At 40.6% G+C, this 25,110-nt stretch overlaps 1 protein-coding gene across 5 annotated transcripts in view; it reads right to left on the bottom strand.

Annotated features, from left to right (window-relative positions):
- Positions 1-563: 563 nt before the first annotated feature.
- Positions 564-25,110, bottom strand: part of LOC143029243 (bestrophin-4-like) — a 180,820-nt gene continuing 156,273 nt past the window's right edge. For 2 of the 5 annotated variants that reach the window (XM_076191969.1, XM_076192051.1), the window contains exons 13-15: positions 24,702-24,849; positions 19,594-19,708; positions 564-958 (exon numbers count right to left, since the gene is read on the bottom strand). In XM_076191969.1, coding sequence (XP_076048084.1) covers positions 565-958; positions 19,594-19,708; positions 24,702-24,849 — 657 coding nt within the window. In that variant the 3' untranslated portion in view covers position 564. Of the gene's footprint in view, positions 959-1,282; positions 1,338-19,593; positions 19,709-24,701; positions 24,850-25,110 lie in introns of all 5 variants that reach the window. The other 3 variants (XM_076192111.1, XM_076192172.1, XM_076192079.1) reach the window with 3 other exon arrangements.

Here is a 25,110-nt window from a genome sequence, read left to right as displayed (position 1 = left end):
TCAGTTTTTGTTGTTGTTCCCTAGACTGTTTACCTGAGCAGTCCCGTATCCCCAAGGAATGCAATGGCCAAAACGGGGTTTTCCCACAAATCCTTTATGGAGTGCATGATTGTGTATAATGCATTCTTCCATGACGCTGTTGTGGAAGTGCTGTGTCTTGCTGCACTGTCATTAACCTGATTATTGCGGCAGGGGACAGAGATGACCTTTCATCCACAAAGTGCTAAGATGGGATTTGGTAATGAATGACTTTTTGGTTGGGTGTAGTATGGGTATGGGATGGATGTAGGGTAGATGTATGCTTTGACATGGCCACCCCCCTACCAAGGGGAAAAGGCCTTTTGGTATATGATGTACTATTCACTTTTGTGCTTAAGTTCCCCAAAGTTGATATCATGATTTAATGAATTATTTCCATAATCTAACTTCTTTAATTTGGGTTTATTTCTAAATGTTGTTTTTACATGGCTGACACTGTAAATTCATATTACTTAATTCACTGGTATGAATAGGATTCCAACCAATTCATACTGATTGACCAGTACATATCCTTTTGCTAGGATTTCATGGCATTTCATCCGTTCTAGTTTCTAATACATCTTCTGAAATGGTTTCCAGTTCTTTCTCTGTACTATTTATGCGACGACCCATAGTCTCCCTGTGAGCTATTCCTGGACTACTAAGATTGATTTGTTCCTCAGTTTCAGGTGAACTCACTCCTTGTGTCATGGATAAATCACAGCTGAACGGATCCTTTGGAGGGTCCTGCTGCGCTGTCGTTATCCTGTGAGGGGAAGTGAAGGATGAGGAATGAGGATAGAAAGAGAGAAGAGGAGGGCGTACGAGAGTGACCATACTCTTGCTGGGGCGTGGGGGGATGGATGCTAAGTAGGCTGGAGAGCCAGGTACACTACTGCTCACTCCACTTTCCTGCTTCTGGTATATGCCTGTCTTAGCACTGAAAATAATGAAAACAATAATAACTGTCCAAATATCATTCTACAGAAAATCTGTGGAAATAACTAAGACAATGAATTTATGTATTTATACTCCTTAAAATACAATGATTTACCCATACAAAATGTAGCTAATCCTAAATATCATAATGGTTACCACAGTACCATATGACAAACTGACTTATGGAATCAATTTACCACTTGGAAGCAAATATAAAGCAGAACCAGTGTTATGATAAAAGTTAAAAGATACTCTGGGGAATATAAATGAGGCAACAAAAAAAATGATATTTGTATAAAAATATACATTGTTGGGAGTGACTTACCTCAATATCCTTCATCAGAGGTTCATTTTCGTGGGTACTTGTTTGAGAACTGGTGCTGCAAAGGTGTACAAAAGGGATTCTAAAGAAACATGCTCTGCCAAAATGAGGAGTTGGGGCAAGGATACTCCTCAGTATACACACAATCTAGTGCAAATGTGTTAATGTAAAACACTCGGGTGAATTAGGAAGAACGTAACTTAATGACTAAGAGAAATACAGCTCTGCAATTAAACACTAAATCTTAGTATTTGTGACTTCAATTATAAATGTGGTGAAAGCTATTATTAATCTACCAAATAAATAATGGTATGGCTGTTACCTTTACAAACTAAATAAAAGTTAAACAAATACAAAAATAACTACTTAACATAATACTGACAAGGATCAAATTTATACTGTACTACTGCATAAACTAAAGAAAACTAGCGCAAGACTTCAATAAGTACTAATGGCACTATAGAGCAGTTCTAGTTTTTGTGACAAATGTCTATGCATGTTAGTGTATAATTTCCAATGAAGAGTCAATTAAATATCCCAAGCAAAAGCAAATACATAAGATCTACACCAGAGCAGCAACTATTCATCTACAAGAATCAAGCACAAAAATGTCGAAAATAGCTTAGGAGATATCAGGAACAAGAAGAAAGCTGTTGAACATAGTGACAATCATGATGGAAAGACATGCATAAGAATATGTTGAAGGGAGATAGTTGACTCACCAAAATCACATCCTACTGTGAATGAATCAGTGAGTGAAGATCTCTGCAAAATGTCTGACTAGTGTAATTCCTGAAACATGAAACTAGGCATTTTGTGCTCTTCAACCTTGAATCTTCCTCATAACCTTTAGATGACAAGTTTGATATCCTGGGAGTTAAGTCGGACTTGAAACTAATTTTCAGAAGACATATTAGGTGTCTTTTCAGTTCTGCTTCACAAAATGTTGGCATAATGAGGAAACCTTTCTGCATATTAGGTGATAGGTCAATCTCTGTCACCTGCTTTACTGTTTTATTCTTCCAATGTTCTGGTGTTATGCTCTGGTGTGGTCATCTGCGGTTGCATCCCACCTCTGTCTCATTGACTGGGTTCTCTCATAGCCCCTCTACTTGCAAGTTATCAAGTGTTGCTGTGGTCAGTTTCAGCATTGTTTCATACCAAATTCAGACAGACTGTGAAATTTGTTGGACAAGGACACACATGCAGTGGATCATATACAAAAATTGTTCATCAATGAATAAGATCTTTAAATTACTAGCCTGCACAGTGTACAAAGTTGGTTGCTTAGGGAGGTACACTAACTACAACATATATACTGTTGTATCATGTTGTATCTGGTGATCTTGTTTTATTATAGCACAGTGCAATATGGTCATTGTTATCTATAGATTACATAATCACGACTGTCCCTCCGTTATGCTGTCCCCCAACCCCTTGTTGCTGTCCTGTACCATTTCTCTGAGTATTCTCTTTCTGATTGGGGGAATTCCCTGTGGTGGGGGAAAAGAATACTGCCACCAAGTTTTCCCACTTGGATCGTAAGAGGCGAGAAGAAAGGGACGGGGAGAGGGACTAGGCATCCTTCTCCCTGTAGCCCCACGGGGCACACATCCTAAAGACAAAAGTGAAGGCATAAGGGGTGCTGGCGGGCCTCGGGCCAGCACCCTAAGGTTTGGGTCTTTTAATGTGCGTGGATGTGGTACAGATGAGAGTAAAAGGGAAGAGATAGGTAGTATGTTTGTGAGAAGAAAGTTGGATGTGTTGGCTTTGAGTGAAACTAAGTTGAAAGGGAAGGGTGAGTGTATGTTTGGGAGTGTAAGTGGGAGGTTATCAGGAGTGAAGAGAGGGCGAGGGAGGGAAGGGGTGGCTATTCTTGTAAGTGAGGAGATAGGTAAAGGGGTAGTGGAGTGGAAGGAGGTTTCCTCAAGGATAATGTGGATGAAGGTGAAACTGGGAAAGGAGATGTGGGTCTTTGTAAGTGCATATGGGCCGGGCAGTGAGAAGAGCATGGAAGAAAGGGAGGCCTTTTGGATAGATTTAAATGAGTGCATAGAGGGTTTAGGAAGAAATGTCAATGTAATAGTACTGGGAGACCTTAATGCTAGAGTGGGAAATGGTCCAATCGATGGAGTGGTTGGGAAGTGTGGAGTTCCAGGAAAGAATCGTAGTGGAGAGTTGATGGTGGAAATGTGTCTAGAAAGAGAGTTGATGATAGCAAATACAGTGTTTCGGAAGAAAGTCAAGCATAAGTACACATGGGAGAGGGTGGTGGAGGGAAGGGTGGTAGATAGAGCGCTAATGGATTATGTAGTGGTAAATAGGATTATGATAGGAAGAGTTAAGGATGTACATGTGCTAAGGGGAGAAGGTGGGGGAATATCAGATCATTTTTTGGTGGAAGGTAAGTTGAGAGTGGAGGATAGGTGGAGAAGGAGGAAAGGGACAAAAGGTAGGGAGGTTCTTAGAGTGAACTCCTTGAATGAAAAGGAAAAGGAGAAGGAGTACGAAAAGAAGCTGAAGGAGGAGTGGGAGGGAGTAAAGGATAGAGCAGAGATGGGTGTGGAGGAGGAATGGGGATGGTTCAAGGAGGGAGTCTTAAAGTGTGCAAGGATGGTGTGTGGAACAAGAAGGACAGGGGGAAATAGAAGAAAGGGTAGTGAATGGTGGGATGAGGAAACAAAGAAGGTTGTAGAAGAGAAGAAGCGAGCATTCACAGATTGGTTACAAAAGAGGACAGGGGAGTCATATGAGAGGTACAAAGAAAAGAAAAGAGAAGTAAAGCAAAAGGTAAAGGAGGCAAAGAGGAGAGCAGATGTGAAATGGGGTAGGAGTATGACAGAAAATTTTGAAAGTAATAAAAAGATGTTTTGGAAAGAAATTAAGAGAGGAAGAGGAGGCGAATCAAGTAGGGAAGAAGAGGTAAAAGGTACAGATGGAGAGTTGATAATGGAAGAGATGGCAGTGAGGGGAAGATGGGCAGAATATTTTAGGGAGTTGCTAAATGTGAAGGAGGATAGGGAAGGAAAGAGAGCTGCAGTGGGAAATACGAAGAAAATGAGAGTGATGAGTGAGGAGAACGGAGGAGAAATAAGGAAGGATGAGGTGAAGGCAGTTGTAAAGATGATGAAAGCAGGTAAGGCACCTGGTCTGGATGGATGTCATGCAGAATGTCTGAAAAAGGGAGGTTCAGTGATGGTGGACTGGTTGGTGAGATTATTTAATGTTTGCTGGAGAGAGGGTAAAGTACTGGAGGACTGGAGTAGTGCCTGTATAGTTCCTCTTTACAAGGGAAAAGGGGACAAGTGTGAATGTAGTAATTTCAGAGGGATTAGCCTGTTGAGTGTAGTAGGGAAGGCTTATGGGAGAATCTTAATTGAGAGGATTAGGAGAGGAACAGAAGGAGTAATTGGTGAGGAACAGTGTGGATTTAGGACGGGTAGAGGTTGTGTAGATCAGATCTTTGTGGTAAGACAGATATGTGAGAAAGCTATAGGAAAGGGGAAGGATGTTTTTTGGGCTTTTATGGATCTGGAAAAGGCTTATGATAGGGTAGACAGAAAGGCACTGTGGGAGGTTATGCAGATTTATGGGATAGGAGGAAAGCTTTTGGGAGCTGTCAAGAGTTTTTATGTGAGTAGTAGAGCATGTGTTAGGATTGGAAATGGAGAGAGTGAGTGGTTTGAAGTAAAGGTGGGACTTCGTCAAGGATGCGTTATGTCACCCTGGCTGTTCAACTTATACATGGATGGGGTGGTGCGAGAGGTGAATGCTAGGGTAGTGAGTCAGGGATTGGAGATGGTTAAAGAAAATGGAGAAAAGTGGGAGGTGAGCCAGCTGTTGTTTGCGGACGACACTGCGCTTGTGGCAGGGTCAGAGGAGGGATTGAGGAAGCTGGTGGCAGAGTTTGGGAGAGTATGTGATAGAAGAAAGCTAAAGATAAATGTGGGTAAAAGTAAGGTGATGAGATGTACAAGGGGTGAAAGTGGCAGTAGACTGGAAGTGAACATTAAGGGAGAGCGACTGGAGGAAGTGGATAGTTTTAGATACTTGGGTGCAAGTGTAGCAGGAAAAGGTGGAGTGAAGGTGGAGGTAGAATGTAGATTGAGAGAAGCGAGTAAATGCCTTGGTGGTTTAAAGAGTGTAATGAGAAATAGACATTTGGGAATGGATGCGAAGAGGAGACTGTATGAAGGAGTGATTGTGCCAACAGCACTGTATGGGGCAGAAACGTGGAACATAAGAGAAGAAGAGAGAAGGAGTTTGAATGTGTTTGAGATGAGGTGTCTGAGAAGTATGGTGGGGGTTACTAGGCTAGATAGAGTGAGAAATGAGGAGGTGAGGAGGAGAACAGGGGTGAAAAAGGATTTGGGAAAGAGGGTTGATGAAAGAATATTAGGATGGTTTGGACACATGGAAAGAATGAGTGAAGAAAGACTAGTAAAAGAGGTATGGAAGGCAGATGTGGAGGGAGTGAACATGAGGGGACGTCCTAGGATGAGGTGGATGGATGGGGTGAAGGGGGCTTTGGGGAAGAGGGGAATGTCTGTTGAGGAAGGAAGGGAGAGGACGGAAGACAGAGGTGAGTGGAGAATGGTTGTATATGGATGATGTTGTGAATGCATGAGGAGGAATAGGCGGGGGGGTGGGGGGTGGGGTAGTATGTGTGAGTAAATTTTGACGCAGCCCGAAGGGATTTCTCCCCGTCCTCTCCTTATATGCAAAGGGGGACGGAGAGGGGGGGTCGCCGATTAAATGAAGCGGCCTTGCTGTGGATGTACTGTGTCTTGCGACACTGCTTCTGACCCAGGGCGGTGGGCAGGGTTCAGGGATGACCCGTCATCCAGGAGGTGCTCAGATGAGAGGAAGGGTGGGAGGGGTGTGGAGTGTATTTAGGGATGAAATGGGTGGGAGTGTTTTTATGCCTTTCCTTTTGTGGCTACCTCCCTTGGAAGGGGGAAAAAGCCTTGGTATATGTATGTATGTACATAATCACAACATTCTAAATTGTTGCTGTGATGTGTTTTTAATTTCACAATTATTAATTTGTGCATCTGAATGGTCAGACAATCAGACAGAATTGCTTAAATTTTCTATCTTACAATTCTACTGTATTCTATGTAGGGTACAAACTGCATAGTGACATGCAATCATTCTTTAGGGGCTATTTTGGGAGCACCCCTATGGACCACATATCATTTGTTTATACATAAATATACCAAGGGCTTTTTCCCCCTTACAAGGGAGGTAGCCAAAGTCAAAGGCATAAATCCACTCCCACCCCTTTCATCCCCACATACTCCACTCCCATTCACCATCCTTCCCTCAATTCTTGGATCCTCTTGGATGACGGACTGCTCTGGGTCAGAAGCAATGCAGCAAGACACAGCATATTCATAGCAAGGCTGCTTCATTTAATCGGAAACTCCCCCTCTCCTTCCCCTCATGCAGAAAAAGAGATGGGGATAAATTCCTTCGGGCTGTGTCAGAATATCATTCACACTTACTCCCTCACACTCCTATATCCCCTACCCACTCCATTCCATGCATCACAGCATCGTCCATACACAACCATTTTCCACTCACCCCCATCTTCTGTCTTCTCCCTTCCTTCCTCAACAGACATTCCCCTCTTTCCCAATGCCCTTTTTACCCCCATCCATCCATCTCATCCTTGGTCGGCCCATCATGTTCACTCCATCCACCTCTGCATTCCACATCTCGTTTATTAATCTTTCTTTACTCATTTTTCCATGTGTCCAAACCACCCCAATACTCTTTCATCAACCCTATCTCCCAACTCCTTTTCCACCCCTGCTCTGCTCCTCACTTCCTTGTTTCTCACTCTATCCAGCCTAGTAACCCCTACCACACTTCTCAGCCATTCTGTCTCAAACACATTTAAACTCTTTCTCTCTTTTTGTTCCACATTTCTGCCCCAGTGCTGTTGGCACCATCACTCTTTCACAATCTCCTCTTAGCATCCATTCCCAAATGTCTATTTCTCATTATACTTTCTAATCCCCCAAGGCATTTACTTGCTTCTCTCAATCTACATTTTACCTCCACCTCTACTCCTCCCTTTTGCTCCACATTTGCTCCCAAGTATTTAAAGCTATCCACTTCCTCAAGTCTCCCCTAATTCTCACTTCCAATTTGCTACCATCCTCTCCCCTTGTACATCTCATCACCTTACTTCCACCCTTATTCATCTTCAACTTCCTTCTTTTACACACCTTCCCAAACTCTGTCTTCCTTAATCCCTCCTCAGATCCTTCTACAAGCACAGTGTCGTCAGTAAACAACTTCTGGCTTATCTCCCTTTTTTACCCATTTTCTTTAACCATCTCCAATCTCTGACCACCCTTGCATTCATCTCTCACACCATCCAATCCATGTATAAATTGAACAACCATGGTGACATGACATGCCTTGCAAAGTACCACATTCACCTCTAACCACTTGCCATTTCCATTTCTGATTCTAACATAAGCTCTATTACTCTCGTAAAAAATCTTGACTGGTCTTAACAGTTTTCCCCCTATCCCATATATCTGCAATACCACCTTCCTGTCTACCCTGTCATAAGCCTTTTCTAAGTCCATAAAGGCCCAAAAAACATCCATACCTTTTCCTATAGCTTTCTCACATTGCCTTACCACCAGGGGAAAAAATCCTTCTTTTTTTCCAGAGCCATTTTTCATTTTCTTTTAAATTTCACCAGAGCCATTTTTTTAATTACCAGAGCCATGTATATATAATGATCAAATGTTCATATTTATACTTAAATTTATTTACTTTCAATTACTAACCAAACATTTGATTCTATTTTGTTTTCTCATAAATATGCGAACGAGGTTATAAATGGGATTTCCCAGTTTCCCTCCTAGGCCTCGAGCAAGCTTACATATGTACAGTGTACGTATGCATGCAGTGATGTGGTATTGGGTATGGTGCATTGTACATGTAGTCAGCGCTTTGATTGGGCAGCTAGCTGCATGCAACCAATGAACTTCCCTGCATACAGGTACTATGCAATTAAAAACTAGAGACATTATGTAGCACGATAGTCGTGTAGAGTCTAGTCAACATGTACTAGTATATGCGCACATGCAGCTGATACGAAGTGAGGCCTGGTAAGCCATTGAACTCAAGCAGCTATGCATCCAAAAAATAAAGTTGATTGATGCGTTGCGTTTAGGATATCGATTGATAATGCAATGATTGATCATGGGTAAGTTGTGTTTGCTCTGATCCTTTCATCAATGGTGATGGGATTCAGGGATTGCCAAATGATGGATAATGCATTAAAAACGTTGAATCTTGCCGTGGGAGTGATTTTTTTTTTGTGGGGGATCACTCCCGCTATTGGATTTGCGAGAGCGACATTGGAACTTTCCCGAGCGAAATCGCTCGTCGCTCCCGTGTATTTTTTTTTGCTGCTTACCACAAAAATCTGATCCAAGCAAACTCTACCAGTCCTAAACCCACACTGTTCCTCACCAATTACTCCCTCTGTTCCTCTCCTAGTCCTCTCAATCAAAACTCTCCCATAAGCCTTCCTAACTACACTTATCAAACTCATCTCCCTGAAACTACTTCACTCAAACTTGTCCCCTTTTCCCTTGTAAAGTGGAACTATACATGCACTCCTCCACCATTCTACCATTTTTTAGACAAACATTAAACAACCTCACCAGCCAGTCCACCATCACTGTACCTCCCTTCTTTAGACACTGCATGACACCCACCTAACCCATGTGCCTTACCTGCTCTCATAATTTCAAATACTACTTTCACCTCACCTTTTCTTATTTGTCCTCCATTTTCCTCATTCATCATGGTCATTTTCTTAGCGCTCTCCACTGCAACTATCTTTTCCTCCCTATCCTCTTTCACATTTAACATGTCCCTAAAATACTCTGCCCATCTTCCTCTTACTGCCTTCTCATCCATTATTATCTCTCCATCAGCACCATTTACATTTTCTTCTCTACTTGATTTACCTCCTCTTCCTCTCTTACTTTCTTTCCAAAACATTGTTTTATTATCTTGAAAAAATTCTGTCATACTCTTACTCCATTTCACACCTGCCCTCCTTTATCTTATATTTTACTTCTCTTTGTACTTCTCATATGATTCTCTTGTCCTAATTTGCAACTAATCTGTGAATGCTCATTTCTTTTCTTCTACAACCTTCTTTGCTTTATCATCCTACCACTCACTACCATTCCTTCTATTTCCTCCTGTCCTCTTTATCCCACATACCATCTTTCCACACCTTGTATTTACCTAGTTGTATTTTGCGGGAAGGGGAACTATGCTTGTGGTGTCCCGCCTTTGTATCTCACAGTGTCTAGTTTGCTCTTAAACTCATGATTAGTTTTTGTGCAAGCTATTTTTTTGCCCAGTTTGTTCCAAGTGTCCACCACTCTATGTGGAAAAATGTTTTTCTTCAGATCTCTGCTGTAGCTATGTTTTTTTATATTCTTTCCATGTCCTCTTGTGTTTCTCTTATTGAGCATTTCTGTGCCCTTCATGATTCTGTAGATGGTCAGTAGATCACCTCTCTCTCTTCTTTGCTCCAGAATCGGTAACTCCAGTTTAGCCAATCTCTCCACATATGACAATTTTGCAAGTGCAGGTGCCATTTTTGTGGCTACTCTCTGGATTCTTTCTATATTCTTTATGTTCTTTTTGGTACTAGGTGACCACAATGTCGCTGCATACTCTAGTCGAGGCCTTATCAGTATGACCAATATTTTTTTTAATAATTTCTTCGTCCAGATATGTAAATGCCATTTTTTTTTTTTTTTTTTATCTTAGGAAGTTGTAGGATTGTCCGACAATTTTGTTTATCTGTTTATCATAGGACAAGTCGTTTGAGATAATTGCACATAAATCTTTTTCGGATCTCTCCTTCTTTATCTCCTTGGTTCCAATTTTATATTGTCCTGATATTCTATTTTTACTTTTACCAAACTCCATTATGCTACACTTCTTAATATTGAATTCCACTTCCCATTTCTGACTCCAGTTCCATACCTTATTCAGGTTTCCTGCAGTGATTTGCAATCCTTTTCAGTTTTTACTTTCCTTAACAGTTTGGTATCATCTGCAAAGAAGCTCATGTAACATTTCACATCATCATCCATGTCATTCACATAAATAGTAAACATTATTGGAGCCAATACGGATCCTTGCGGTACTCCACTGATCACCTCTTTCCAACCTGAATATTTTTCTCTGAGCACTACTCTCATCTTTCTACCAATCAGGAAGTCCTCCATCCATTTTAGTAGGTTCCCTTGTATCCCTCCTATATGTTCCAGTTTTTTTTTTAAATAATTTTTTTGTGTGGTACTTTGTCAAAAGCTTTTTGTAAGTCCAGGAAGGCATGATCAGCCCATCCATTCCTTTCTTGCACTATGTCTTAATCTTGAGTAGAAACATATTAAATTTGTGGTACATGATCTTCCTTGTCTGAACCCAAATTGTCTTGGGTTTATTATATTATTGTCTTCCAGGTGTTTTACCCATTTATTCTTGATGATTTTCTCACAAATTTTGGCTATAGTGCTTGTTAGTGAGACTGGCCTATAGTTAATTGGTTCTTCCTTGTTTCCTCCTTTATATATTGGTACAATGTTAGCATTTTTCCAGTCTTTTGGTATTTTTCTTTCTTTAAGTGAGCAACTTATTATGTTATGCATTTTGTCCGATAGTTCTTCTTTGCATTCTTTTATAATCCAATTTGCAATTCCGTCCGGATGATGTGATTTCCTGACGTCAAGGTTTGATATATGTTCCATTATTTCTTTTTGTGTTATTATTATCTCACTCATGGGGGGAGATCGCCTTTCATTTCCTTCATCCCAATATTGTGCTTTCTCTCTAGTGAAAACAGACTTGAAGTGATTATTCATATTCATGACTTCGGCCATTTCTAATTCTTTTGTGTATTCTATATTCCCTTGGCATAGTTTCACCATTTCACCATGTATCGATAGAATAGCTTGGGTTGCTCTTTCCATTTATCTATAACATCCTTTTCATGGTTCCTTTTTCCTCTCTTCACACTTAAACATACTCATTTCTATAGTTTATATATACTTGCCATTTTCCAGGTTTTTTATCTTTTCAAAGCTCTGTCCCTTCTATCTTTTGCCTCGCTGCATCTTTTGTTGAACCAGCATTTAATGTACACTCTCTCTAGCTTGTGTCTTGGTACATGCCTATTCACCCCTTCATTGTAATTATCCATCAAGATATCCCATTTCTCTTCCACTTTTGTCTCTTCCATGTAAAATTGTTCACAATTTGCATTCCGGAAGAATTTTAGTTTCCCAAAGTCCGTTTTGTTGTACATCAATCTTCCTTTCCTATGCTTTTCATTTCTCTCCATGTATATTTCTTCCTTTAATTCAGTCTCAATGAGCATATGGTTGCTCTTTCCAATTGGTGTCTTGTATTGGATTTTATCCACAATTTCAGGTTCTGTTGTAAATATCAAATCTAGTTTCAATGGCTCCTCGTTATTTCTGTATCTGGTGTTTTCACTGACCCACTGAGTCATTATATATTCCATGGTCATGTCCAGTAGTACATTAACCCACACGTCTTCTCTGTTTCTCACTGTCATGTTCTCCCAACAAATTTCTTTGCAATTCAAGCCCCCCATAATTATCAGATTACCCCCACCCATTAGTATCTCATTTAATGATTACCTTGTATCTTCTAGCATTTTCGTATGCTCATTCTCTTTCCAAGCATTCATTTTTGGGGGTACATAAGTCACCACAAACTTTCTACTTTTCGTGTCCTTGTCTTCGACTTTTATCATGATCAGTTCTACATTACCTTTACCCTCTGCAAAGTTCTTCTTGGCCAAGAACATGATTCCTCCTCCCTGTTTCTTGTCTCTGTTTTTAATCCAGTAATTGTATAGTCCATGTCCAACATTGATGGATGGTATTTCACCTCTTAGATCTCCACAATTCCCATTATGTCTGGTTTTTCTTCTAGCAAGTAATCATAAAGTTCGTTCAGTCCTGAAATTAATCCATCGATGTTAGTATAGGCCACTTTCAATTTTTTCCTTTCCTCATTTTTTTTTTTTTTTGTCTTCGGTTCGCCCATTCTGATGTACCATTTCCTCAGTCTCAGACTCCCTTCTTCAAACATCTCCATTCCTCCTCCACTCCTAGTTTTATTCTATCCTTCAATCCCTCCCACTCTTATCTCTGCTTCTTCTTGTACTCCTTCTCCTAGTCTTTCTCATTTAAGCAATTTACTCTAAGCACCTCCCTACCTTCTGTCATTTTCCTTTCTCCCTCTATCCTCTACTCTCAACTTACCTTCCACCAAAAAATTATCTGATATTCCCCCACTCTCTCTCTTAAGAACATGTACATCCAACTCTTCCTACTCTTCTCCTGCTTACCACTATATAGTCCATTAAAGCCCTGTCTACCACCCTTTCATCCACCACCCTCTCCCATGTGTATTTATGCTTGACTTTCTTCCTAAACACTGTTTGTTATTATCAACTCTTTTTCTAAACACATCCCCACTACAATTTTTTCCTGGCACTCCACACTTCCCAACCACTCCATCTATTGGTTCATCTCCTACTGTATCATTGAGATCTCTCAGTACCAATACATTGACATTTATGTGTGAGTAAAATCTCCACTCATACAGGAATGATGGGATGCTTTTGCACTACTGCTGTCCTTCCTTTATGCTGTTTCTATGAGTTTATTCTTTACCAATTTTTTTAATTTACCTTTTCTCTGATCCTCATAGTAAAGGCAGGAAAGACAATGCCACCACCATGTTCCCATTCACATTGTAAATGGTAACCATATGGCATCGAAAAAACTAGAGATCCCCCACTCAGTATTTTTCTCCTACAAAATATCACTGGGTCATTAAATATGCATGGATGTGGTATGGCTGAGAGTAAAAGAAAAGAGATTGACAGTATGTTTATAAGACAAATTGAAACATGGATGAAACAAAACTGTAAAAAAAGGGGGTGAGTTGGAGATTGGGAGTGTGGGTAGGGTGTCAGTGTTGGCAAAAATGTGAAGGAGGGAAGGAGTGACATTATTGTTAAGTGATGAGGCATAAGTGTGTGGAGAAATGCCATTGAAGATAATGTGGGCAAAGGTAAAACTGGGATGGGAAATATAGGCTTTTTTGAGTGCATACTGCTCTAGTAATGAGAAAAATAGAGGGGTGGGAAGTGTTGTGGATTTCTTTGAATGAGTGTGTAGAGAGTTTTGGGAGGAATACATATATAGTGGTGTTGGTGGGATCTCAATGCTAGAAAAAATAAGCCACTAGATGGAGCAGAGGGAAAGTAGAAAATGAAATAAAGAGGAGAGATGGACTTATATTGAAAAGAAAACAAATGGAAAACATGGCTGAAAGGATTTTGTCTTCTCTGTATATTTTCTTAGTGGTAAGGAGGGGGTTTGCCATGTAAAGGAGTAGTGAGGGTATAAACCAGCTTCAGTTGTCAGGCTTTGCTGTGGAAGTGCTGTGTCTTGCTTGATTACCTCTGACCTGAGCAGTGGGTGAGGGACAAGGATGACATTTCATCCACAAGGTGCTACAATGGATACATACATATTCCAAAGGCTTTTTCCCTCTTACACAGGAGGTAGCCAAGAAACAAAGGCATAGAAACCACTCACACCCATTCCATCCCCTACATACTCAACTCTCCTCTACCCTCTTATCTTAGTATCTACTGGATGATGGGTCATCTCTGCATCTTGTCCATTATCCTGGGTCAGAAGCAGTGTCTCAAGACACAGCACATCCATAGCAAGGCTGCTTCATTAAATAGAAGACCTCCCTCTCTGTCCCCTCATGCAGAAAAGGAGAAGACTGGGAGAAATCCTTTCATGCTGTGTCAATTTATTTCTCATACATACTTCATCACTCCCCATCCCCCACCCCACTCCCACTCATACATCACAGCATCATCCATACACAACCCTTCTCCGTTCACCCCTATCTTCTGTCCTCTCCCGTCCTTCCTCAACAGACATTTCCTTCTTTCCCAATGCCCCTTTTACCCCATCAATCCATCTCATCCAAGGTCGCCACCTTATGTTCACTCCTTCCACACTTCTTTTACTAATCTTTCTTCACTCATTCTTTCCATGTGTCCAAACCATCCCAATACTCTTCCATCAACCCTATCTCCCAACTCCCTTTCTACCCCTGTTCTCCTCCTCACCTCATTTCTCACTCTATCCAGCCTAGTAACTCCTATCATACTTCTCAGGCATTTCATCTCAAACACATTGAATTTCCTTCTCTCTTCCTCTCTCAAGTTCCATGTTTCTGCCCCATACAGTGCTGTTGGCACAATCACTCCTTCATAAAATCTCCTCTTAGCATTCATTCCCAAATGTCTATTTTTCATTACACTTTTTAATCCCCCAAGGCATTTACTCGCTTTTCTTAATCTACATTCTACCTCCACCCCAACTCCTCCCTTTCCTGCCACATTCGCACCCAATTATCTATAACTGTCCACTTCCTCCAGTCTCTCTCCTTTAGTACTCACTACCAGTCTGCTGCCACTCCCCTTGTACATCTCATCACCTTACTTTTACCCACATTTATCTTCAACCTCCTTCTTTTGCACACATTTCCAAACTCTGTCGCTAACTTCCTCAATCCCTCCTCTGATCCTGCTACAGGCGCAGTGTCATCAGCAAACAGCAACTGGTTCATCTCCCACTTTTCTCCATTTTCTTTAACCATCTCCAATCCCTGACCCACTACCCTTGCATTCATCTCTCTCACCACCCCATCCATGTATAAATTGAACAGCCAGGGTGACATAACACATCCTTGATGAAGTCCCACCTTTACCTCAAACCACTCACTCTCTCCATTTCTAATCCTAACGCAAGCTCTACTACTCTTGTAAAAACTCTTGACTGGTCTTAACAGCTTTCCTCCTATCCCATATATCTGCAGTGCCTTCCTGTCTATCCTGTCATAAGCCTTTTCCAGATCCATAAAAGCCCAAAACACATCCTTACCTTTTCCTATAGCTTTCTCACATATCTGTCTTAACACAAAAATCTGATCTACACAACCCCTACCTGTTCTAAACCCACACTGTTCCTCACCAATTACTCCCTCTGTTCCTCTCTTAATCATCTCAATCAAGACCCTCCCATAAGCCTTCCCAGCTACACTTAACAAACTGATCCCTCTGAAACTACTACACTCACAATTGTCCCCTTTTCCCTTGTAAATTGGAACTATGCAGGCACTCCTCCAGTCCTCTGGCACCCTATCCTCTCTTAGATAAACATTAAATAACCTCACCAGCCAGTTCACCATCACTATACTTCCTTTTTTCAGACATTCTGTATGGCATCCATCCAGACCAGGTGCTTTACCTGCTCTCATAATCTTAACAGCTGCCTTCACATCATCTTTCCTTATTTCTCCTCCATTTTTCTCACTCATCATGGTCATTTTCTTAGCACTTCCCACTGCAACTACCTTTCCCTCCCTATCCTCTTCCACATTTAGCAACTCCCTAAAATACTCTGCCCACATTCCTCTCACTGTCTTCTTTTCCATTATCATCTCTCTGTCAGCACCTTTTAACTTTTCTTCTCTACTTGATTTGCCTCCTCTTCCTCTCTTAATTTCTTTCCTAAACATTTTTTTATCACTTTCAAAATTTTCTGTCATACTCTTACCCCATTTCACATCTGCTCTCCTCTTTGCTTCCTTTATCTTATGCTTTACTTCTCTTCTCTTTACTTTGTACCTCTCATATGATTCCATCATCCTAATTTGTAACCAATCTATGAAAGTTTGGTTCTTCTCTTCTACAGCTACAATAGAAGGGACAATAAATAGGTTTTAGGATAGATGTGGGATGGGTGAAGTGTGGATATATGCTTTGACTGAGCCACACCTTCTTAAAAGGAGAAAAGAGCTTTTTGGTACATGTATGTCATGTATGTAGGGTCTAATCAACATTACCTGGAATACTATAGATAGTTCAATATTCATCTATTTATTTTAATTTTTATCTATCTTTACTTATTCTGTCCCAAAGGGGACATTCTTAAAAAAAGCAAAGGCATATGAGGGTCTAAGAGGAGTTTCCCAACCAGAACCCTAAGTTTTGGGTCTTTTAATGTACATGGATGTAGTACAGATGAGAGTAAAAGGGAAGAGACAGGCAGTATGTTTGTGAGAAGAAAGATAGATGTGTTGGTATTAAGTGAAACTAAGTTGAAAGGGAAGGGCAAGTTTGGGAGTGTAGTAGAGAGGGTGTCAGGAGTGAAGAGAGGATGAGGAAGAGAAGGGGTGGCTACATTAGTACATGAAGAAATAGGTAAGCATGTGGTGGAGTGGAAGGAGGTTTCTTCAAGGTGAATGTGGATGAAGTTGAAACTAAGGAGATGTGGGTCTTTGTGAGTGCATATGGGCCTGGTAGTGAAAAGTGTAGAGGTAAGGGAGGTGCTAAAAAAAATGACAGTGATGAGGAAAATGGAGGACAAATAAAAAAGATGAGGTGAAAGCAGTTATTGAAATGATGAGAGCAGGGAAGGCACGGGTTAGATGGGTGTCATGCAGAGTGTCTAAAGAAGGGAGGTACAGTAATGATGGACTGGCAGGTGAGGTTGTTTAATGTTTGTCTAAAAGAGGGTAGAGTGGTGGAGGACTGGAGGAGTGCATGTATAGTTCCACTTTACAAGGGAAAAGGGGACAAGTGTGAGTGTAGTAGTTTCAGAGATCAGTTTGTTAAGTGTAGTTGGGAAGGCTTATGGGAGAGTTTTGATTGAGAGGATTAGAAGAGGAACAAAGGGAGTAATTGGTGAGGAACAGTGTGGTTTTAGGAAAGGGAGGAGTTGCATGGATCAGGTTTTTGTGGTAAGACAGATATATGAGAAAACTTTAGGAAAAGCTAAGGATGTTTTTTGGGCCTTTATGGATTTGGAAAAGGCTTATGACAGGGTAGACAGGAAGACACTGTGGGAGATATTGCAGATATATGGGGTAGGAGGAAAGCTGTTAAGACCAGTCAAGAGTTTCTACAAGAGTGCAGAGCCTGTGTTAGAATTAGAAATGGAGAGAGTGAGTGGTTTGAGGTAAATGTGGGACTTTGCCAGGGATGTGTCATGTTGCCATGGCTGTTCAATGTATACATGGATGGGGTGGTGCAAGAGGTAAATGCAAGGGTAATGGGCGAGGGATTGGGAATGGTTAAAGAAAATGGATAAAAAAGGAAGATAAGCCAGTTGTTGTTGTTTGCTGATGACACTGCTTGTAGCAGGATCAAAGGGGAGATTAAGGAAGTTAGTGACAGAGTTTGGGAAGGTGTGCAAAAGAAGGAGGTTGAAGATAAATGACGGTAAAAATAAGGTGATGAGATGTACAAAGGGAGAGGATGGCAGGAAATTGGGAGTATTAAGGGAGAGTGACTGGAGGAAGTGGATAGCATTAGATACTTGGGGGCAAATGTGGAGCAAAAGGGAGGAGTAGAAGTGGAGGTAGAGGGTAGATTGAGAGAAGCTAGTAAATGCCTTGGAGATTAAAAAGTGTAATGAGAAATAGACATTTGGGAATGGATGCTAAGAGGAGATTGTATGAAGGAGTGATTGTGCCAACAGCACTGTATGGGGCAGAAACATGGAGCATAAGATAGGAAGAGAAGAAGTTTAAATGTGTTTGAGATGAAATGGCTGAGAAGTATGGTAGGGGTTACAATGCTGGATAGAGTGAGAAACGAGGTTAGGAGGAGAGCAGGGGTGGAAAAGGAGTTGGGAGACAGGGTTGATGAAGAGTATTGGGATGTTTTGGACACATGGAAAGAATGAGTAAAGAAAGATTAGTAAAATAGGTGTGGAAGGCAGAGATGGATGGAGTGAACAAGAGGGGCAACCAATGACGATGGATAGAGTGAAAGGGGCATTGGGAAAGGGAGGGGGGATGTTTGTTGAGGAAGGAAGGGAGAAGACAGAAGATAGGGACGAGTGGAGAATGGTTGTGTATGGATGACGTTGTGATGCATGGAAGGGAGTCGGTGGGGGATATGGGGGGGGCAGTTAGAGAGTATGTGTAAATGATATTTTGACACAGTCTGAAAGGATTTCTCTTCATCTTCTCTTTTTCTATATGAGGTAAAGGAGAGTAGGGTCACTGATTAAATGAAGCAGCCTCACTGTGGATGTGCTGTGTCATGCTGCATTGCTTCTGACCCAGGGTGGTGGGTGAGATGCTGGGATGACCTGTCATCCAGGAGCCAAGAAAAGAGAGAGGGAGGGGTGATGAATGTGAGTGGAGTATGTTGGGATGAAAGGGGTAGGAGTCGATTTATGCCTTTTGACTTTGGCTACCTCCCTTGTATATGTATGTGTATGTATTTATTCTGTGCATTAGACAAGAGACAACATAATACATCTTCCCTTAGTGACTTACGGTTCTGTCTGGAGGATGTTACCAATTGCCTGAAAGTTGCATGTCTTCAGCAAGAAAGACCAGGGGCAATGGAACGATTGTGCAGCAGATGTGGCTGTATTAAAATATTATCAAACTTGTCTATTATTATATTTTTTTTCCAATAATCTAACTTATGGAGGTCTCTTGTGTGGGGGACTTCAGGGCTCCTGTCATGGTACCTCCCCTTTTATATGACCCTACACACTTGTTTGTACAGATATTTCTGTTATTAAATCATGTCTTCCACTGGTGTCTGACTCATTCATTCTGAACTTGTAGATGTATACAATATATAAAATTACCTTGTGTTATCTTCTACATCTTTCTGCCCCTTTTTATACATGGTGAGTCTGATGTTTCCTAATTTCTACTATGATGATAATATGTATAGTCTCTTACCTTACCATTATACATCCTAGAAATGTAACTATTCACCACAAAGCTGGATCTTAAGCTATGAACATTCAGGACACACATAATAGGACACATATAATACAGTTATGTTCCAAATATATGTAACATAACTAAGATATGGCTTGAAGAGAAAAAAATAAAGATTTATATATGATTAATAAATGTGTATATATATATCCTGAAAAGTCAAGAAACCTGATATACATGCACAAATCATTATAAGCATACAAACCATGAATAGAGAATATACATCTATCATATGTAATTAATACCATGCAGCTTCCAGTTAGGATATCAGATGAGATTGCATAATTCATGCAAAACTATTATAAATCCTGATAAGATCATGCAAAACATTATCAATTATAACAAGTTATACTTTCCCTGCTGGATCTTACCTTGTGCTTCGTTCTATGGGGGATTGATATAGGGTATCATGAATGGGTGTCAAACTGCCGAACCCTTCAGTGAATCCACTATTCATACTCAGTGATTGTGGCCGTATTGTGTTATCTGTCATAAGAGATAAACAAATTGTGGTTCTAAATTAAGAATGTTAGATGGAGACCATGTTCTACTGCTTTACTCCACAGAATAAAATTGACCTAGGTGTAATCACTACACACAGGACAGAACACCTCATCCATACTGCCCAACTCTAGCCTTACCTAGAAAATAACACAATATGTCTTTCTTGAGTGATTTGTGAGCCAATACAGTGGCTACTGCTGGTTACTTGGCTGTGGGTCTCCTGCAAGAGAGACTTGAGGGAACGGAGTGATTGATTGATAAGTTCTTTTCATTAACCTCTTGAATATGATGACACCTATGTATGTGTCATGAGCTACAAGTGGGGTATATGAGAATGCAGGCATCAGCTTCCTGATTATTTTGTAGTTGTAGCTGAGTGACCCCCATATTCTGTGAACAGGCTTGATCATGTTTTCTGTGATATTATATTTATTCAGGGTGAAAGAGAACAAGTATAGAAACATACATATGGCAAATTTATGTTAACTATAGAAATGAGTATGTTAATGTGAGAAGAGAGGAGAAAAGGAACCATGAGAAGGATATTATAGACAAATGCAAAGAGCAACCCAAACTATTCTATCGGTATGTGAATGGTAAACTTAAAAACAAACAGGAATTGGTGAAACTATGCCAAGGAAACATAGAATACACAGAAGATTTAGAGATGGCCGAAGTCATGAACAATCACTTTAAATCTGTTTTCACCAGAGAAAATACCGAATTGTGACATAGACAAAAACAAGAAATCTCCCCTCATGAATGAGTTTACAGCATCACTAAAGGAAATATCAGAACATTTATCAAGGCTGGATGTCAGAAAATCACATGGCCCGGACGGTATTGCAAATTGGATTCTAAAGGAGTGCAAAGAAGAACTAACAGACAAAATACACATCTTAATAAACAGCTCACTCAAAGAAGGAAAGATACCCGAGGACTGGAAAAACGCTAACATTGTACCAATACACAAAGGAGGAAACAAAGAAGAACCCACCAACTATAGGCCAGTATCACTAACAAGCACCATTGCCAAAATTTGTGAGAAAATAATCAAGAATAGATGGGTAAAACATCTGGAAGACAATGACATATTAAACCCAAGACAATTCGGATTCAGACAAGGAAGATCATGCTCCACAAACTTAATATGCTTTTACTCAAGACTAATAGACATAGTGCAAGAAAGAAATGGATGGGCTGATTGTGCATTCCTAGACTTGCAAAAAGCCTTTGACAAAGTACCACACAGAAAACTACTAAAAAAACTGGAACACATAGGAGGAATACAGGGAAACCTACTAAAATGGATAGAGGACTTTCTGACTGGTAGAAAGATGAGAGTAGTGCTCAGAGAAAAATATTCAGACTGGAAAGAGGTGATCAGTGGAGTACCGCAAGGATCTGTGCTGGCACCAATAATGTTTGCTATCTATATGAATGACATGGATGAGGACGTGAACTGCTACATGAGCTTCTTTGCCGATGACGCCAAACTGCTAAGGAAAATAGAAACTGATGAGGACTGTGAAGCACTGCAAGAAGACCTAAATAGGGTATGGAACTGGAGTCAGAAATGGGAAGTGGACTTTAATACTAAGAAGTGTAGCATAATGGAGTTTGGAAAAAGCAAAAACAGAATATCAGGAAAATATACAATTGGAACCAAAGAAGTAAAGAAAGTAGGATCCGAAAAAGATTTGGGAGTAATTATCACGAACGACTTGTCCTATGATATACAGATTAACAAAATTGTCGGGGAGACTTACAACTTGCTAAGATCAATAAAAGTGGCGTTTACATACTTGGACGAAGACATGATGAAAAAAATATTGGTTACATTGATAAGGCCTAGATTAGAGTATGCAGCGACATTGTGGTCCCCCAGTACCAAAAAGAATATAAAGAAAATAGAAAGAATCCAAAGAGCAGCTACAAAAATGGCACCTGCACTTGCAAACCTATCATACGAAGAGAGATTGGCTAAACTGGAGTTACCGACACTGGAGCAAAGAAGAGAGAGAGGTGACCTATTGACCATCTACAGAATCATGAAAGGCACAGAGGTACTCGATAGTGAGAATTTACTTAACTGGGACAAAAGAAACACAAGAGGACATGGAAAGAAAATAAAAAAACATAGCTATAGAAGAGAACTGAAGAAAAACAGTTTTCCTCATAGAGTTTTGGACACTTGGAACAAACTGGACAATGAAATAGTATGCGCAAAAACCATTCATGAGTTTAAAAACAAACTAGACACTGCAAGATACAAAGGCAGGACATCACGAGCATAGCTTCCCTTCCCGCAAAATACAACTAGGTAAATACAACTAGGTAAATACATACATACATACATATACCTAGGCTTTTTCCCCCTTCCAAGGGAGGTAGCCAAAAAGAGAAAGGCATAAAAACACTCCCACCCATGTCATCCCTAAATACACTCCACACCCCTCCCACCCTTCCTCTCATCTGAGCACCTCCTGGATGATGGAAGTATAGAAACAGTAACTTTATATTTTGTAATATGCATATTGTGATCCTTCATTATACATCAGGCAACCTGATGTGCAGGCAAATATTTGACCTATATTGAAGAGGTTAAAAAAAATGAATGAATAAAAATAGACAAATAAATCAATAAAATAGGATAATACATAATACACTAACAGCCTTTTCCCCCTTACAAAGGAGGTAGCCAAAGTCAAAGGCATAAATCCACTCCCATCCATTTCATCCCCACATACTCCACTCCCATTCACCACCCTTCCCTCCCTCTTTTCTTGGCTCCTCCTGCATGATGGGTCATCCCTGCATCTTGACCACTGCCCTGGGTCAGAAGGAATATACCATGACACAACATGTCCACAGTGAGGCCACTTCATTTAATCTGTGACCACCCCCCCACCTGTCCCCTCATGCAGAAAAAGAGATGGTGAGAAATCCCTTTGGGTTGTGTCAAAATATCATTCACACATACTCCCTCATCCCCCCCATCACCCACCCACTCCCTTCCATGCATCACAACATCATCCATACACAACCATTCTCAACTAATACATATCTTCTGTCTTCTCCCTTCCTTCCTCAACAGACATTCCTCTTTTTCCCAATGCCCCTTTTACCCCATCCATCCATATCATCCTTTGTCACTCCCTCATGTTCACTCCCTCCACCCCTCTTTTACTAATCTTTCTTAACTCATTCTTTTCATGTGTCCATATCATCCCAATACTCTTTCATCAACCCTATCTCCCAACTCCCTTTCCACCCCGACTCTCCTCCTCATCTCCTTGTTTCTCACTCTATCCAGCCTAGTAACTGCTATCATACTTCTCAGTCATTTCGTCTCAAACACATTTAAACTCATCCTCTCTTATGTTCCATGTTTCTGCCCCATACAGTGCTGTCAGCACAATCACTCCTTCTTACAATCTCCTCTTAGCATCCATTCCCAAATGTCTACTAATTAATTAATTAATTTCAATTACCTCTCATCCCAAACCAAGAGGTTTTCTGTCAGGTCTAAAACTATAATTTAGCATAGTGATGGTCTTCTTTGACCTTTTCATGTAATCCACAAGTATTTTCAATAAATTACTAATCTGTGTCATTCTTTGATTGCTGATCCATATTTTCAATTTCGTTTAAAATATTTTCATTGTCATGGTCATGTTGATCATGTTCACGATACCTCGACCATGACAGTATCGTGCTACGCATGTTGCTACGCACCTCCCCGCCGTGCCCTACATGCCACAGGCCCATACTTGGAGCGGCATAAGTCTGGGACGCAACAGAAACAATGGACCCTCTGTGCAAGTGTGACCCTCCTAGGGTGATTAATGCGTGTAAAGGTACTCACGGGCCTGTAGCGAAGGAGCCCGGATCCAAAAGAAACAATGGGCCCCTTGTGCACAAGGACGCTATGGACTAGAAGTGCGCGCGAAGGTGCCAATGGACCTGCAGCAGAGGAGTACAAAATCGGTGCCCCCGCCGACCGAGGTTAAGGGGCACGCTCGCCAAAACCAGGCGGCAACGTAGAGCCAACATATATCTGATCACATTGTATCGTAGAATTAAGATATTAGGTAGAAACATTTTTGTGAGCCCTCTCCACACAAAAATAAAGGAGATGGTGAATGATGTGAAGTTGGGCAAATAGAAATAGGATAAGTTAATTAAGTACATGTTGGCACCTGTGCTATGGCACCGGTGTCGTGCGGCCTGTGTATATAAGAAGGGGAGCAGTGGTCCTTAGGCCCACTCCCGTTCCTGCGCCCGCTCTCTGTTCTCGCTCACCATTTGGTAAGAGACATGTATATATATTTTATACTGTGCTAATATATCATTCTTTGTTGTTGTTTTTATCGTCTTTATTTATCCCCGTATAGAGAAAGAATATCCAAAACGAGGCTACGTTTTGAATCTAAAACTCTGGATTGAAGGAACTACTCGAATCCTAAGTCTCGATTCGATGTATCAACTCAAACACAGAGCCTAGATTCGTGACATTCATAAAAAATTTCAGTCAAGCTCTATTTCCCAAGTTGGCCATTCCCAATGTTAGGTTTAAATTTTCCATCTTGTCATCTAAATTTCCACTTCCAATTTTAACCTATACATCCATTCTCCCTTTTAGTTTCACATTTCACACTCCATGCATCAATGACCAAAGGAGGTAGTCAAAGTCAAAGGCATAAATCCACTCCCACCCATTTCATCCCCACGTACTCCATAAAAATGCTTTTCCCTTCTCTTACATCAAGTTTCAAACATAATTTCTTCTCACAAATTTTCATCCAACATAATTGTGAAATAATTTACCTGTTCTTTTGTTTCCTCTATTCTTCTTGGAAAGCCTAATTTCCCCTCTTACTCTGGCAACAAATTTTGTTAACATCGCCCACACACTGAGCTAACAGATGCCCTTATGAACAATCAGTTTAATAGCTAATTAAATACTATTCACCTTGAGGGTCCATTTCTCCAGTACTGTAGGAATCATCTTCATCCCCTTGAAATATTGAAGTTCTGATGGAACAGCTACTTCCCATGTTAGTTTGTTCTGCAGTTTTCATACTAGGGACAGCTGTAGCACCAGTTCCAGTCCCACTCATCTGTAGAATGTGATATGTACAATTCAATATTATTAAGAATACTTAAGTGCACATTAATATTCAAAGAAGACTACAATATGTAAGTACAGTATAACCTAGATAAACATAATATGAATTCAGTGGGTAAACATGAAACCAGTTTTTCTTAATACTTCTAGAGATTCAAATCAAACAATGGTGCATTTCCACTTCCAAATTTTATAAACTGCTCTCTAGAACATTTCTCACACAAAAAGTAAATTTAACCTTTTCACCATTTCT

Source organism: Oratosquilla oratoria, chromosome 1 (assembly GCF_046742065.1).
Source record: "Oratosquilla oratoria isolate Oo_2021 chromosome 1, ASM4674206v1, whole genome shotgun sequence".
Taxonomy (NCBI): Eukaryota; Metazoa; Arthropoda; class Malacostraca; order Stomatopoda; family Squillidae; genus Oratosquilla; species Oratosquilla oratoria.
The sequence above is the reverse complement of the archived record's forward strand: the minus strand, read 5'-3'. Positions and strand labels throughout refer to the sequence as shown.